This window comes from Astyanax mexicanus, chromosome 6, assembly GCF_023375975.1.
Source record: "Astyanax mexicanus isolate ESR-SI-001 chromosome 6, AstMex3_surface, whole genome shotgun sequence".
Lineage (NCBI taxonomy): Eukaryota > Metazoa > Chordata > Actinopteri > Characiformes > Acestrorhamphidae > Astyanax > Astyanax mexicanus.
In genome coordinates this window covers 12,905,116-12,920,320 of record NC_064413.1, presented here as the reverse complement: position 1 = coordinate 12,920,320, position 15,205 = coordinate 12,905,116, and the positions used below count along the sequence as shown (strand labels likewise).

Sequence of the window (15,205 nt, the reverse complement as noted above, 5' to 3'; positions counted from 1 at the left end):
TCAGCACATTCAACTTTGTACAGAACAAAGTATTCAATGAGAATATTTCATTCATTCAGATCTAGGATGTGTTATTTGAGTGTTCCCTTTATTTTTTTGAGCAGTGTAGATTCTTATCAGTGAAATACACATTACCATCTCACTAATATGTTATAGAACCTTGTTGAAAATGGTCAACCACTAAAACTGTGTCTGGTTTCCATAAAAGGTGTAACTGTATGTTTTTAAACTTTCAAAGTGAATCTGTGTTGTAATTATATTTCATAAAATAGGAAATGAGTGTAGTTACAAAATAATGTTTATAATAAGCTAGCAATTTTCAAATGTACTGTACGTGGAGTAAATAGCCTATACTGATATGTGCTGATTTATAATGTAATATTGTATATGCATTACAGAACTAAAGCCTTGGTACTGGAGCTCTTGGCTGCTGTATGCTTAGTTCGGGGAGGTCACGACATCATTATCTCAGCTTTCAACAACTTTAAGGAGGTGAGAAATCTTGTTTCCTTTCATTCTGAAAAAATATTGTCACTGTTTTGTGAACCTGAGCAATATGAATGTATTTCATTGTATTGTGATAAAAGTTATTCTTGAATCTAAAATTAAGCAATAATACACAAGAGGGAATGCTAAAATATGTAATATTGGCACTGCCACAGGCCAAGTGCAGTAGATCAGCACAGCAGTGCCAATATTACACGTTATAGCACGAACCTTAAGTGTATTATTGCATTTATACCACAGTTCCATTATCGCTGTTTATTGAAAGCTAGTTTGTGTTAAAGAGGATGAGAAAATGTGATCTGTTTGGTTATAAACACTCCGCCAGTTAAAATAGTTCCATAGCTGCTCTGTTTGTAGCTGCGCTCTTTGGTTTGTAAGTGCTGCATCATTGCTAGTTTACCTGTATGAGAAGGAGTAACACATGAAGAGCTTCAGTTACAGTGCATTACCGGCTAATAACAGCACTCATAGAACGCCTCTCAGCCAATCACATTGCAGGGTCGGGACTAACTGTGGTATAATATGCTTTAATAAGGATAATGAGGATATCATCAATGCTTACTGACCCAACTGTATTTTTGGGTGTGATACATGACAAAAATCTGCCACTGTGGCTACATTTTGTCTGCACAGGACTAGGGTAGTAACTGAAGTAGTAGCTGTGGTAACTTAGACTCAGCATTCGTTTGTTTATCAAGTGCATTTTTCTGTGCAAATTTTAGTCACAACAGTGACTTTCTGTGTCTCCACATGGCCTTAACTGTGGTTCATAGGGTATGCTGAGGAATCTATACAGCGCCTGGAGTCGGAGACCCAGACATTTGCTTGGTGTTATTATTTTATTTTCCCTAGCTATTTGGGATTAATAGGACCTAACAAATCTAAAAACTAAACTTTGTCTTTGTACAGGAAGTCGTTTTTGCAAAAAACAGTGTCCTCAAATGGGAACAGTAGTTTCTTTTTTTATTAATTTCTTTTTTTATTGAAGCTAAAATAAGTATTACTAAAATATGTCAAAAAATGTGCCATTTGAAGCTAGACATTTTATTGTAAATTGTAAATAGTTTCGAACATAAAGTTTATTTGCCTGGCCCATGTTTTTCTCTGAACTGGCTATAAAAACTTTAGACTGGACCCGCAATCTTGTTTTTCATTAATTGAGTGTAATGCTGTCATGTGACCACTAGATAGTATGGGCAGTGTCTCCAAATGAGGCCAATGGGTCAATGTTTTTAAAAATTGAGTATTTTGGTGCTGAGAAGCAAAAATTTAATGTCTGCATATAAGAACATGGTTCTCAAGATGCTGATCCATCAAATTAAAAGCAAAAATGTTCAGTAATTTGTATGTTTTGCCATTTCATGACATTTCATAACATTCTAGCAGTAGTAGTGGGCTGCCTCTATGTATATAGAGGAAACACTGGTAGCGATGATCATGACCAGCAGTGTCTGGCTGGAATTGTCCTTACAAACAAACATGTAAGACAAACCACATACGCATTTAGTGCAGGAGACCCCATACACATATCCTGCAGGTCAGTGCAGCCTTCCTTAATTTCCATGGACAATGCAAAAGTCATAGGACACAATAGTAATTAATGACACCTCAATCCTGTGGTATGTACCCCAAATCCATACACATACCTACATGATCACAGTTACAACCAACAGCAGTTGTTGTCTAACCAGCTGTCCATCAGGAAGATAAAACAGTGGGTAGGGTATTGCCCTCAGATTCCTCTCTCTCTCTTTTTAACCCTTCCTGAAAACTAAGACGTCATTCAAACACGGTGCTGTAGCAGCTGCCTATGGATACAGGGGGTACACTCTTACACTTCTTACACACTCTCAAACCCCTACCTACACCACCCCCAACACGCACATGCACTCGCTGAGGTAATCTTAGCTCAAGTAATGCTGTGGTTTCTTTCTCAAATATGCAGAGTCAAGGTTCTGATGGGCCTGACTGTTTTGCATTTGTGGCGCTTGTATTTTTGGACCATGACAGGAAAGACTAGACCAGAACAAGGATCTCCCAAAGCTGCCTGTTAACTCTATCATACCTCATTAAGAATGTGGTGCATCTTCAATTTGTAAAGGGTAAAACAAAAGGGAAAATTATAATTAGGCTTTCTGGGTGTAGTATGGCAATATGTTATTTATTGTAGATTTTTCAAAGTAGGCACCTCTTTCTTAGACGCTGTGCACATCTTTGCATTTTATTAGTCAGCTTTATGAGGTAGAGTCTTTCAGTCTGTAATGGCTTTCAGTCAACAGCTGTGTCTTTTCAAGAGTTAATTACTTGAATATCTTGCCTCTTAATGTGTTTGAGAGCATCAGTGTTATGAAGCTGTAAGAAGCTGTAAAGCTGTAAATAATAACTTTAAATAATGTTATGATCCATATTATGGCAAGAACTACTCAGCCAAGTGAAAAAAATACTTTAAGAAATGAAGTTCAGTCAATCGAAAAATTTCAAGAACTTAAAAATTATCCTCAAGTGCTGTCACAGCAAAGACCATCAAAAACATTATGATAAAACTGGCTTTCATCAGGACCAGCCTCAGAACAGCACCCCAGATAAGGCCCACCTAAATGCTTCAGTATTTTGGATTGTTTTACACGTTTCAAAGTTACTACATGATTCCTTAAGTGTCTCTTCATAGTCTGTATGACTTCAGTATTCGTTTACAATGTAGGAAAAATGTGTCCAAACTTCACAGCCCTGCTCACCCTCTGTTCCTTTGTACAGTAAATACAGTCTAAATATTAAAACTAATAAAAACTAATAAGTTTTGCTTTATTTATTATTAAAAGAATCTCCTATATAATGGTAAATTGAATGATCCTTATGTTATATACATGATAACTGATTGGAACACACATTTTGAAAGCATCGTTTCTGTCATGTCACAAGAACTAACTGATTTACATACAGTATCTCCATCTACTAAGCCTGCAGCAGTTCAGCTCCACCCCCTAATACTGCAGGTCTGAAGAGTGATTCATCTCTAAGTGCTTGTTAAATGAGGCCCAATACAGGAAGTTATATTGTGCGTTCCTTGTGTTTTTTAGTGTTTAAGTAAGGTAACTTTGGCGATGTAAGAACACACAGTTGGAAGGTGGATATACCAGGCCATTATCAGGGCATATTTGATGTGCTCAGACTTGGCATCACTGAATGAACCGTCACGGTATGGGGTCACAGTTCGGTTTGTGCAAACGCACACAGAATACATGGTACAGCCAGTCTGTAGGAGACTTGTGCAACCAATGAACTTAAAGCAGAACTAACAGGAGTTACAGAACTAACAGGAGTAACAGGAGTTATTAACTCAGCTTAATGTGCTCAGAGCTAAATTTCTCAGGGCAGCAACAGTGCCACAGCTACACTGGGAGGTGTAGCTGTGGCACTGTTGCTGCCCTGAGAAATTTAGCTCTGAGCACATTAAGCTGAGTATAGAGACTGGAAACAGAGCACCGGAGAGTAGAAAAGACACACAGGAGCTAGAGGACCCACCTGCTGCGTTTAAATCAACTGTGTGGGAATACTTTGGGTTTCCTGTGAACTGCAGCAGGGCTGGAGAGCGAGCGGTGAACAGAACAGAGACGGTTGCGTAGTGTGCTCCATTGCGTAGTGCTACTCTCGCTGAGACGCGTAGGCTATGGCATAGGTTCGGAGCAGAGGTATAAGTTGGGTTTAAAAAATGTAACTTCAACCCAACAACTTATCTCCACTGTTTTTAAGCAGTCTCTAGATGAGACAGGTCCCTGACTGTAAGCTTGTATAATCATACAGAGGAGTGTAAAACAAAACATGATTATAATGAAGTTCCAATCTTATTATGAAGTTAATAAAGGTAAGACTATACAGAATAGCCTCTTTATTTTTCCACCAAATATACCAAACCGTGGGGTTTACATTACATTACATTACATTACATTTGGCAGACGCTTTTGTCCAAAGCATCTTACAATAGTAAAGTACAAAAGTAATAGAAGTTAAAGGTAAAAACATATTTAGATAGGGCCTGAAGGAGGTCAAATGGAAATAATGGTATAGAGGAGTTGTCACAGTTTAGCCTTTGTCTGTCTTCTGTTTCTCCCTCGTTTGGTCTCTTGTGCTCCTGCCCCTCTGTTTTCCTGTCAGTGTTCACAGCCATGTGCTATTGTTGTTGTTAGTATTTGTCTCCACCCTAGCTCCGCCCCAGCCCTGCCCTGTAGCATCAGTGTTCTCACCTGTGTCTTGTCTGTAACCCCGCCCCCTCGTCATCCTAGCCCAGGTGTTTCTCACTCTCCTCATGTATTTAAGCCCGTCTGTTTGAATGTTCAGTGTCGAGTCTTTTGTATTTTGTCTTTTGTATCTTGTATCCAGTATCCTTTGTATCCAGTATCCAGTATGTATCCTTGCTACCCGTATGTTTCCTTGTCTTAGTTTCTTAGTCTGTGTTTCTTGTTTATATCATCCAAGCCTTGTTTTTGCGTTACCCGCGTTTTGTTTATTTTGATTTATCTTGTCTGTTTAATTATAATAAATATCTTTGCACTTACGTCCTCCTCCTCCTTCACACCCCTCCGACTCCCTTGTAACATAAGACTCGACCTAAATATGGACGTAGCGAAGAGGAATGCCACGAGGAAGGCGGACCTGGCGTATCTCCGGTTCCTCGCGGAGCTAATTCGGGGGGATGAACCGCTCCCGGCGCCTCTCCGTGGGGTGGAGAGTGTCAGCCCAGCTCCAGCTAAGCTAGCTAGCCTGCTAACTCCACCGCGCTCTCAAGCCCGGCCGCCTTCCAGCTCTCAAGCCCGGCCGCCTTCCAGCTCTCAAGCCCGGCCGCCTTCCAGCTCTCAAGCCCGGCCGCCTTCCAGCTCTCAAGCCCGGCCGCCTTCCAGCTCTCAAGCCCGGCCGACTCCCAGCTCTCAAGCTCGGCCGGATCCCAGCTGTACAGCCCGGCTGGATTCCGGGTTTTCGACTCCTGCTCCGGAAGCAAGCTCCGGTCCGGTGTTTTCAGCCACGCCCACTGCTGAGTCTGCGGCTCCTGTCCGGATCTTGGCGGCAGCCGCACTCTCAGCTCCCGCTGAAGCGGCTTCTTCGCCAGCAGGACCCACCGCCTCTGGATCAGCGCTGCCCGCGGCTCCCGCCGCCTCTGAATCAGCGCTGCCTGCGGCTCCGGCCGCCTTTGACTCTGTGCCCGCGGCCCCGGCCGCCTCTGACCCAGTTCCCGCGGCCCCGGCCGCCTCTGACCCAGTTCCCGCGACCCCGGCCGCCTCTGACCCAGTTCCCGCGGCCCCGGCCGCCTCTGACCCAGTTCCCGCGGCCCCGGCCGCCTCTGACTCTGTGCCTGCTGTTACCCCAGTTCTTGTGCCTAGGGGTCCAGCCTCTGCTCCTGTGCCTACTCCCAGGTCACGAGCTCCTAGACCCGCCGCGCCTGCTCAAGCTGCACCCGCCGCGCCTGCTCAAGCTGCACCCGCCGCGCCTGCTCAAGCTGCACCCGCCGCGCCTGCTCAAGCTGCACCCGCCGCGCCTGCTCAAGCTGCACCCGCCGCGCCTGCTCAAGCACCAGCAGCACCCGCCGCTCCAGCCTCAGCTCCAGCCCAAGCACCAGCAGCACCCTCTGCTCCAGCCTCAGCTCCAGCTCAAGCACCAGCAGCACCCGCTGCTCCAGCCTCAGCTCCAGCTCAAGCACCTGCAGCACCCGCTGCTCCAGCCTCAGCTCCAGCTCAAGCACCAGCAGCATCCGCTGCTCCAGCCTCAGCTCCAGCTCGGGCACCGGCGGCTTCCGCTGCTCCAGCCTCAGCTCCAGTTCCAGCACCTGCTGCCACAGCTCCAGCTCCAGCACCTGCTGCCACAGCTCCAGCTCCAGCACCTGCTGCCACAGCTCCAGCTCCAGCACCTGCTGCCACAGCTCCAGCTCCAGCACCTGCTGCCACAGCTCCAGCTCCAGCACCTGCTGCCACAGCTCCAGCTCCAGCACCTGCTGCCACAGCTCCAGCTCCAGCACCTGCTGCCACAGCTCCAGCTCCAGCACCTGCTGCCACAGCTCCAGCTCCAGCACCTGCTGCCACAGCTCCAGCTCCAGCACCTGCTGCCACAGCTCCAGCTCCAGCACCTGCTGCCACAGCTCCAGCTCCAGCACCTGCTGCCACAGCTCCAGCTCCAGCACCTGCTGCCACAGCTCCAGCTCCAGCACCTGCTGCCACAGCTCCAGCTCCAGCACCTGCTGCCACAGCTCCAGCTCCAGCACCTGCTGCCACAGCTCCAGCTCCAGCACCTGCTGCCACAGCTCCAGCTCCAGCACCTCCGGCCTCAGCCTCAGCTCCTGCAGCTCCCGCTGCTCCAGCCTCAGCTCCAGTACCAGCAGTGCCTGCCGCCCACGTGGTACCCACTGCTCCAGACCCTGTGCCCGCGGCTCCGGCCGCCTCTGACCCTGTGCCCGCGGCTCCGGCCGCCTCTGGCCCTGTGCCCGCGGCTCCGGCCGCCTCTGACCCTGTGCCCGCGGCTCCGGCCGCCTCTGACCCTGTGCCCGCGGCTCCGGCCGCCTCTGACCCTGTGCCCGCGGCTCCGGCCGCCTCTGACCCTGTGCCCGCGGCTCCGGCCGTCTCTGACCCTGTGCCCGCGGCCCCGGCCGCCTCTGACCCAGTTCCCGCGACCCCGGCCGCCTCTGACCCAGTTCCCGCGGCCCCGGCCGCCTCTGACCCAGTTCCCGCGGCTCCGGCCGTCTCTGACCCTGTGCCCGCGGCTCCGGCCGCCTCTGACCCTGTGCCCACTCCCAGAACTTTGTATACCCCCAGGCCTGCCCCAAGGCCCCCTGTCTTTGCCCCCAGAACTGTGCCCAGGCTGGCTCCTTGGACTTCCGTACAGACTTTCGCCAGTCCTGGGCACCCACCAATGTTTGTTCCCGTGTCTCTCCCTGTCCTGGTCCCGGTGTCTGTGTTTGTTCCCATTCCTGTCCCCGGTGGTTTTCCTGTTCCCGTCCCTGTCACTGTGTTTGTGTCCGTCCCTGTCCAGGTATTTGTTCCAGTTCCCCGGTCCAGTTTTGTCCAGCCCCCTGTCCAGTCTCAGCCCCGTGTCCAGCCTCCTGTCCAGCCCTGTGTCCTGTCCCCTGTCCAGTCTCAGTCTCCGTTCCCTGTCCAGTCTCCGTCTCCTGTTCGGTCCCCTGTCCAGTCTCTGTTTCCGTCCACAGTCCAGTCCCTACCCTCTGTCCAGTCTAAGCCCCTAGCCCAGTCTATGTTCTCCTCCACAGTCCAGTCTCTGTCCCAGTCTAATGTCCAGTCCTCTGTCCAGTCTCCGTTCGTGTCCCCTGTCCAGTCCCTGTTCCCTCTCTCTCGGCGCCTCTGGTAGTGGCGCCGTTGAGGGGGGGTAATGTCACAGTTTAGCCTTTGTCTGTCTTCTGTTTCTCCCTCGTTTGGTCTCTTGTGCTCCTGCCCCTCTGTTTTCCTGTCAGTGTTCACAGCCATGTGCTATTGTTGTTGTTAGTATTTGTCTCCACCCTAGCTCCGCCCCAGCCCTGCCCTGTAGCATCAGTGTTCTCACCTGTGTCTTGTCTGTAACCCCGCCCCCTCGTCATCCTAGCCCAGGTGTTTCTCACTCTCCTCATGTATTTAAGCCCGTCTGTTTGAATGTTCAGTGTCGAGTCTTTTGTATTTTGTCTTTTGTATCTTGTATCCAGTATCCTTTGTATCCAGTATCCAGTATGTATCCTTGCTACCCGTATGTTTCCTTGTCTTAGTTTCTTAGTCTGTGTTTCTTGTTTATATCATCCAAGCCTTGTTTTTGCGTTACCCGCGTTTTGTTTATTTTGATTTATCTTGTCTGTTTAATTATAATAAATATCTTTGCACTTACGTCCTCCTCCTCCTTCACACCCCTCCGACTCCCTTGTAACAGGAGTAAAGGAGGGGAAGAAGGAAATGAAGTTAGAAGTAGTTAGTGTGTTAGAGGTGTTAAGAGAGTAAGTGCTCTTTGAAGAGCTCTGTCTTCAGGAGTTTATTAAAGATAGCGAGAGATTCTCCTGATCTGGTAGTGGAAGGTAGTTTGTTCCACCATTGGGGAACTCTGTATGAGAACAGTCTGGATTGCTTTGTGTGAATGTTTGTTTGGTAAAGTGAGGTGACGTTCATTGGAGGAGCACAGCGGCCGGGAGGTGGCGTAAGCCTTCAGGAGCGAGTGCAGGTAGGAAGGAGCTTTTCTGTCATCACCTTGTAGGCAATTGTAAGAGCTTTGAATTTGACATGCTGCTGCATTCTGAATCATTTGGAGTGGTTTTACTACACAGGCCGGGAGGCCAGTTAGCAGGGCATTGCAGTAGTCGAGGCGTGAGATGACGACTGCTTGTACCAGGAGTTGAGTGGCCTGTTGCGTCAGGAACGGTCGAATTTTTCTGATGTTATAAAGCGCAAAGCGGCAGGACCGAGCAACTTGAGGCCACATGGTGCGTGAAGGAGAGCTGGTCATCAACCAGAACACCCAGGTTCCTAGCAACCTTTGTCGGTGAGAGAGAGAGAGAGAGAGAGAGAGTCGATGCTTATAGAGAAGTTGTGTTGAAAAGATAGTTTTGCTGATATAACCAGAAGTTCAGTCTTTGAGAGATTTAGTTGTAGGTTATGCTCCTTCATCCATGAGGATATGTCAGAGAGACACTGTGATATCCGTGCAGAGATTGAGTGATCTTCAGGTGAGAATGACAGGTATAGCTGGGTGTCATCAGCAAAGCAATGGTAGGAAAAGCCATGTGAGCAGATAACTTGACCAAGAGAGGCGGTGTATATTGAGAAGAGAAGGGGTCCCAGTACCAAACCCTGGGGAACCCCAGTGGATAAGGAGTGGGCTGAGGACAGCTGTACTTGCCACGACACCTTGAACAAGCGCCCAGTGAAGTATGATCTGAACCATGACAGCACATTGTCTGAGATCCCCATGTTTGAGAGTATAGTTAGGAGAAAGTCATGGTTGACTGTGTCGAAGGCGGCTGAGAGGTCCATGGTTTATAACAAGGTGTGAACCAAACCATGTATTTTCTGTACCGTTACACCCCTACTGTTTACAGAGCTAAGCTCTAATTTAGCCTTTAAAACAGGGTTCAGTAGAATAGTACCACCACACTAGATGGTACCTAAACCTACTGTCTTTTGTTCCAATGTTTAGATCTGTCTGTGATGATGATACAGGACTTTTCTCTGCAGCTCTGCAGTATGCCATGCAGTGTCAGTGCATATACATTGAGCATTCAGTAGTAAAGAATCACAAGCTGGAATGGAGAACACCTTTAAGGTGCAGTGTGTTTAGTAAAGTCAAAGTCTCTACAGTAACATGAGCAAAGCAGCTCCAATTTCCCAGCCAGTCATTGTTTCTTTGAATTAGAGCCTGCTATGTGTTAAGGTTAGTGACATTGCATCTGTGTGTGTTTGTGTGTGTGTGTGTGTGTGTGTGTGTGTGTGTGTGTGTGTGTGTGTGTGTGTGTGTGTGTGTGTGTGTTTGTTGTAATCGTGTGATACAGTGACTGCAACTGGCTGTCAAAGCTGTTTTAAAGGACGTAATCTGATCCTTATGTCCATCAGCTCAACAATGAACACAATGTAATCAAATATTTACTGCACTGCACTCAATTCACCACATACAGCACATCCAAAGATCTTATCTCTCTCTCACACACACATACATATGCTGGCATGCCATTGCTCATGCGTATACACACCCACACACACACACACACACACACACACACACACACACTCACATGCATGCATTTACACACACACAAGCTGGTGTGGTGTCACTCACCTGCCCAGACAATACCCTCATTCTGTTACCGCTATATCACACGTGTCCCACACATACACACACACATACTCATTATTGATGAGCAGGATTGATTTGTATATTACCGTTGCAAAGTATACCTAACTATAGCCTCAGACCTAACCACACTAAGCCTAACTATACTAATTCTAAACCTATGCCTAACTTTAACAATAACATACTAACATTAAATCTTAACCATAGTAATCCTAAACCCAACCTTAACCATATCAAACCTAATTATAACCATACTTACCTTACGTCTTACAATAATAACCCTAAACTTAGGTCTAAAAGTACTGAACCTAAACCTAACAATAACTCTTGACCATACTAACCCCAAACCATAACCATACTAAGCCTTGGTGTATCAATGCTAACCCTAAACTTAAGTCTAACAATACTGAACCCTATCGGTACTAACCGCAAACCTAACTATACTAACCCCAAACCTAACTATACTAACCACAAACCTAACTATACTAACCCCAAACCTAACTATACTAACCCCAAACCTAACTATACTAACCCCAAACCTAACTATACTAACACCAAACCTAACTATACTAACCCCAAACCTAACTATACTAACCCCAAACCTAACTATACTAACCACAAACCTAACTATACTAACCCCAAACCTAACTATACTAATCCCAAACCTAACTATACTAACCCCAAACCTAACGATACTAACCGCAAACCTAACTATACTAACCCCAAACCTAACTATACTAACCCCAAACCTAACTATACTAACCGCAAACCTAACTATACTAACCCCAAACCATAACCATACTAAACCTAAGTCTAACAATGCTAACTCTAAACTTAATTCTAACAATACTGAACCCAAACCTAAATATACTAACCCCAAACCATAACCTTCCAACCCCAGGTGTAACAAGGCTAACACTAAACTTAATTCTAACAATACTGAACCTAAGCCTAACTATACTAACCTCAAACCTAACTAAACTAACCCCAAACCATACTAACACTCAGTGTAACAATGCTAACCCTAAACTTAAGTCTAACAATACTGAACCTAAGCCTAACCATACTAAACCTAACCATAACTTATCACCATTCTAAACCTGCCTCTAAACCTAACCCTAACCATACTAAAGCTAACTCTTACCCTACTAACCCTAAAACTGAACCTAAGCCTGACAGTAGTAACCCTAAACCTTACCATTCTAAGCCTGTACCTAACACTAAACCTAACAATACTACCCCTATTTCTAACCATACTAAACCTAACCCTAACTAAACTAAACCTAACCCTAACTATGCAACCCTTATTTCTAACCATATTAAACCTAACCCTAACTATACTAAACCTAACCCTAAATATACTAAACCTAACCCTAACTATACTACCCCTATTTCTAAACATATTAAACCTAACCCTAACTATACTACCCCTATTTCTAACCATATTAAACCTAACCCTAACTATAATAAATCTAAGTCTAACTATACTAAACTTAACCCTAACTATACTACACCTATTTGAACTATATGAAACCTAAACCTACACCTTAACCCTACGTTTTGTGCTCACACCTGTGAACTTTAACTTTTTAATTTAATTAGAATGAAACAGACCTTGCTGTTCAGCTGTTGCAGAGGATGGGGCTACAGTGTGTGTGTGTGTGTGTGTGTGTGTGTGTGTTTGTGTGTGTGTGTGTGTGTGTGTGTGTGTGTGTGTGTGTGTGTGTGTGTGTGTGTGTGTGTGTGTGTGTTTGTGTGTGTGTGGCTCAGGTGTCCCATGGCGGCAGAGGATGTGTGTATTGTTGAGTGGCAGACTGACTTTTACATTATTAAAAAGTCTAACACACACACACACACACACACACACACACACACACACACACACACACACACACACACACACACACACACACACACACACACACACACAAACCTACTCCAGCACTTCTATAGTCTTTAATAGGTCCCTGGCATGCTCAAATGGGAAATATGTAAATAACAGAGCTGACTTTACTTACTATCAGTTCTCTAATCCCAGATAAACATGCTGATTATGATTTGTTAAAAACGTGTATGTGTATCAGGCTGAGTGCATGTGTTATTAAACATATTTAATATCTGGATTATACTGCCCTCCTGTGTCTGTCTGTGACAGTGCAGAAAGTAGCAGTACTAATGCTACAACTTCAGCAGTGTATAAACTGATCATGAAGAGTTTCCTCAGGAGACTGGTAGGAAATGGCCACATCTGTATAGGTTGTGAGGTTTTATCTTGTGAGGGAGGTTAAACACTGGCCAGAGTGCTCATTAAAACGGAATGTGAATTATCAGTGTTCCAGCAAGGTCTGAAAGTGCTACAACCAAGCTGTCTGAACACTTTCACAAATGATATGGAATAGTTTAGTCTTTTTTAACTAAATAAATAACTCCAAAATCTGTTTTTAATTTTTTAAGATGGGTCAAAATTGTGCAAAAGAATCTAAACTTTCTCAAAGAGCTTAGAGAATAAGCATTTATTCACAATAGTTGTTACATTATTACATATTATATAAATTCAGGTTCTCATTTTTCAAATATTATAATAAAGTGATGCTGAAATGAGATTTGTCTGAAAATAACTGTGCATATTTTCCCTTTTCCTTTGGCTTATGGAAATTATTTTTCTTTAGGTATGTGGGGAGAAGAGACGCTTTGAGAAGCTGATGGATTATTTCTGTAATGAGGACAGTAACATCGATTTCATGGTGAGTTTTTAAATAGCTATATTTTATGTAGATTTTTTTTTTTTTGCTTTTCCTGCTCCAACACCAAAAATGTCACCTGGCCCCCCAAGATTGGTTATAGAATCTATCAGTAGTTACCTTCATTTTTTATGATGTAAACTAGAATCAGATAATAGCAGAAAATGAGCAAAATTGAACATTGCCAACACTCATAATAAAAGAGCACAGATTTTAAATGTGCTTTTAACGGGGATTGTCAGGTGGACTTTTTACTTTTCCTTACATTTTCACACTGTTATCAGTACTTTTTTCTCTCTACATTTTAAAAATAGCCTCGTTACACCTGTTTCATTTCAGCTTCTTTGCATTACGGCTGCTTAGCATTCAAAAAAAGAAACAGAAAAAAAAACCCTGGAACTTTTTAATGCAGAGGTTCTCAACTAATTTAAGGTTTCTTTTGTAGCAGTTAGTTCCAGGCAGGTACTATTTTAAACCGTCTGTAGGCAAATGAACCCTTTCATGCTGATTTGACTTAAAGATTCACTGTAAGATTCACAAAGATATTATATTGCCTTGTGATTCTCTTTTTTGTTTGAAACATAGTGTGTGACAAATGTTAGAATAATTATATGTCTTTATTTCATTGTTAAAAATTCATTGAAAGCAGAAGGAATGAGGTCATTAAACTTGGACTAAACTACAATTTTAATAGTGATTAATCGTATTTGTAAAGGAGAAACAATGTGCATATTTAATTTCTTAAATGTAAAAGTAAACTGCTTTTAATACACTGCCTGGCCAAAAAAATGCACCACCTAGATTTACATAAATAGGCATGAGCCTTCTATTGGATTATTACTACATGAGTGATTACTGTATGTTTCATCTGACAACAAGTAATTTAACCCTAACTGATGCAGTGAGTAACTTCTCATTTGTTAAACAACCCTGTGGAAAGATGTTAACCTGTGGTTGTGGAAAAGATGTTAATCTGTTTTAGCAGGATCAAATTATTGGCATGCAACAAGCAGAGAAAACAGTGAAAGGACAATGGGAAACATCATCTACAATGAAGAAATTAAATGTTTGTTAAAATAAAATCATAGAAAAACAACAGGAGAACCCAGCGATATGTTTTATAGTGAAAGTAAGAGCATTTCCACACACACAATGCAGGGAAGGAAACTTGAGGGACTAAACAGCTGTGTATCCTTAAGAAAAGCTAATAAGTGTGACTAACCGTCAACACGTCGGTTAAATTAGCTAGGTATAATAAAGATTGGACTCTGAAGGTCATGTGGTCTGATGAGTTCAGAAGAGAGGCTGCTGAAGCGATGCATCCATCATACCTAGTGCTACCATACAAGCCTGGAATCAAGTGTGAACTTTAAACAATTTTAATAGGATAGAGGGAGTTTAAATTCAAGATACAAGTATAGACATAGCGGCTAGCAAGTCTCCTGAAGGCTTATATATATATATATATATATATATATATATATATATATATATATATATATATATATATATATATATATATATATAAATGCAATAAACCAAAGGCTAAAAAAGAATTTCCTAAATCATTCTCTGGCTCTAGGAAAAAAAACAATCTACACAGTGCAGAACAGTTGTTCAGTTATTCTGTTTCTAACATGAGATCTCATTAATTAATCACAATAATGAATACATTACAATATCAATTTAATATTTTACTAACGACAATGAATTGTTGTTTTACTTTTTTTACCTTTTGTAATCTGTCACTAGTATTTATTTTAAAAAACCCATAGCTATGATTATTAAGTCCACATTCTGATATCCAAAAATATTGAATAACAACCTATTTACATTAAAACCATTTAAACACATACATTCAAACTAAAAATGTATAAAAGTCAACAGAATTCACATACTGTCTTTAAAAAAGGTTCACTGACTCGTCTTAGCTTAGCAATTAGCACCAGCTAGCGATTATCATTGGCTGAAATATTGACATAAGAACAGCTTATTAGCCTTAATATATGGCTAAATATAAAAAAAATTAGGGGTATTATGCAATATTTTTTGTACTGGGAATCATTCAGCAGCTGCTGCAGTACAAAGCACACAGAGTTATTCCATTAAAAATTAAAAACAATAGAAACCCCTTCTTCTACCACAATAGATGCAGTCAG

At 43.6% G+C, this 15,205-nt stretch overlaps 1 protein-coding gene across 4 annotated transcripts in view; it reads left to right on the top strand.

Annotated features, from left to right (window-relative positions):
• The window catches only part of fmnl1b (formin-like 1b), an 87,461-nt gene that overhangs the window by 46,623 nt on the left and 25,633 nt on the right, over positions 1-15,205 (top strand). For all 4 annotated transcript variants that reach the window (XM_022673936.2, XM_049480269.1, XM_049480271.1 and 1 more), the window contains exons 10-11: positions 399-492; positions 12,975-13,049. In XM_022673936.2, coding sequence (XP_022529657.2) covers positions 399-492; positions 12,975-13,049 — 169 coding nt within the window. The remainder of the gene's footprint in view (positions 1-398; positions 493-12,974; positions 13,050-15,205) is intronic.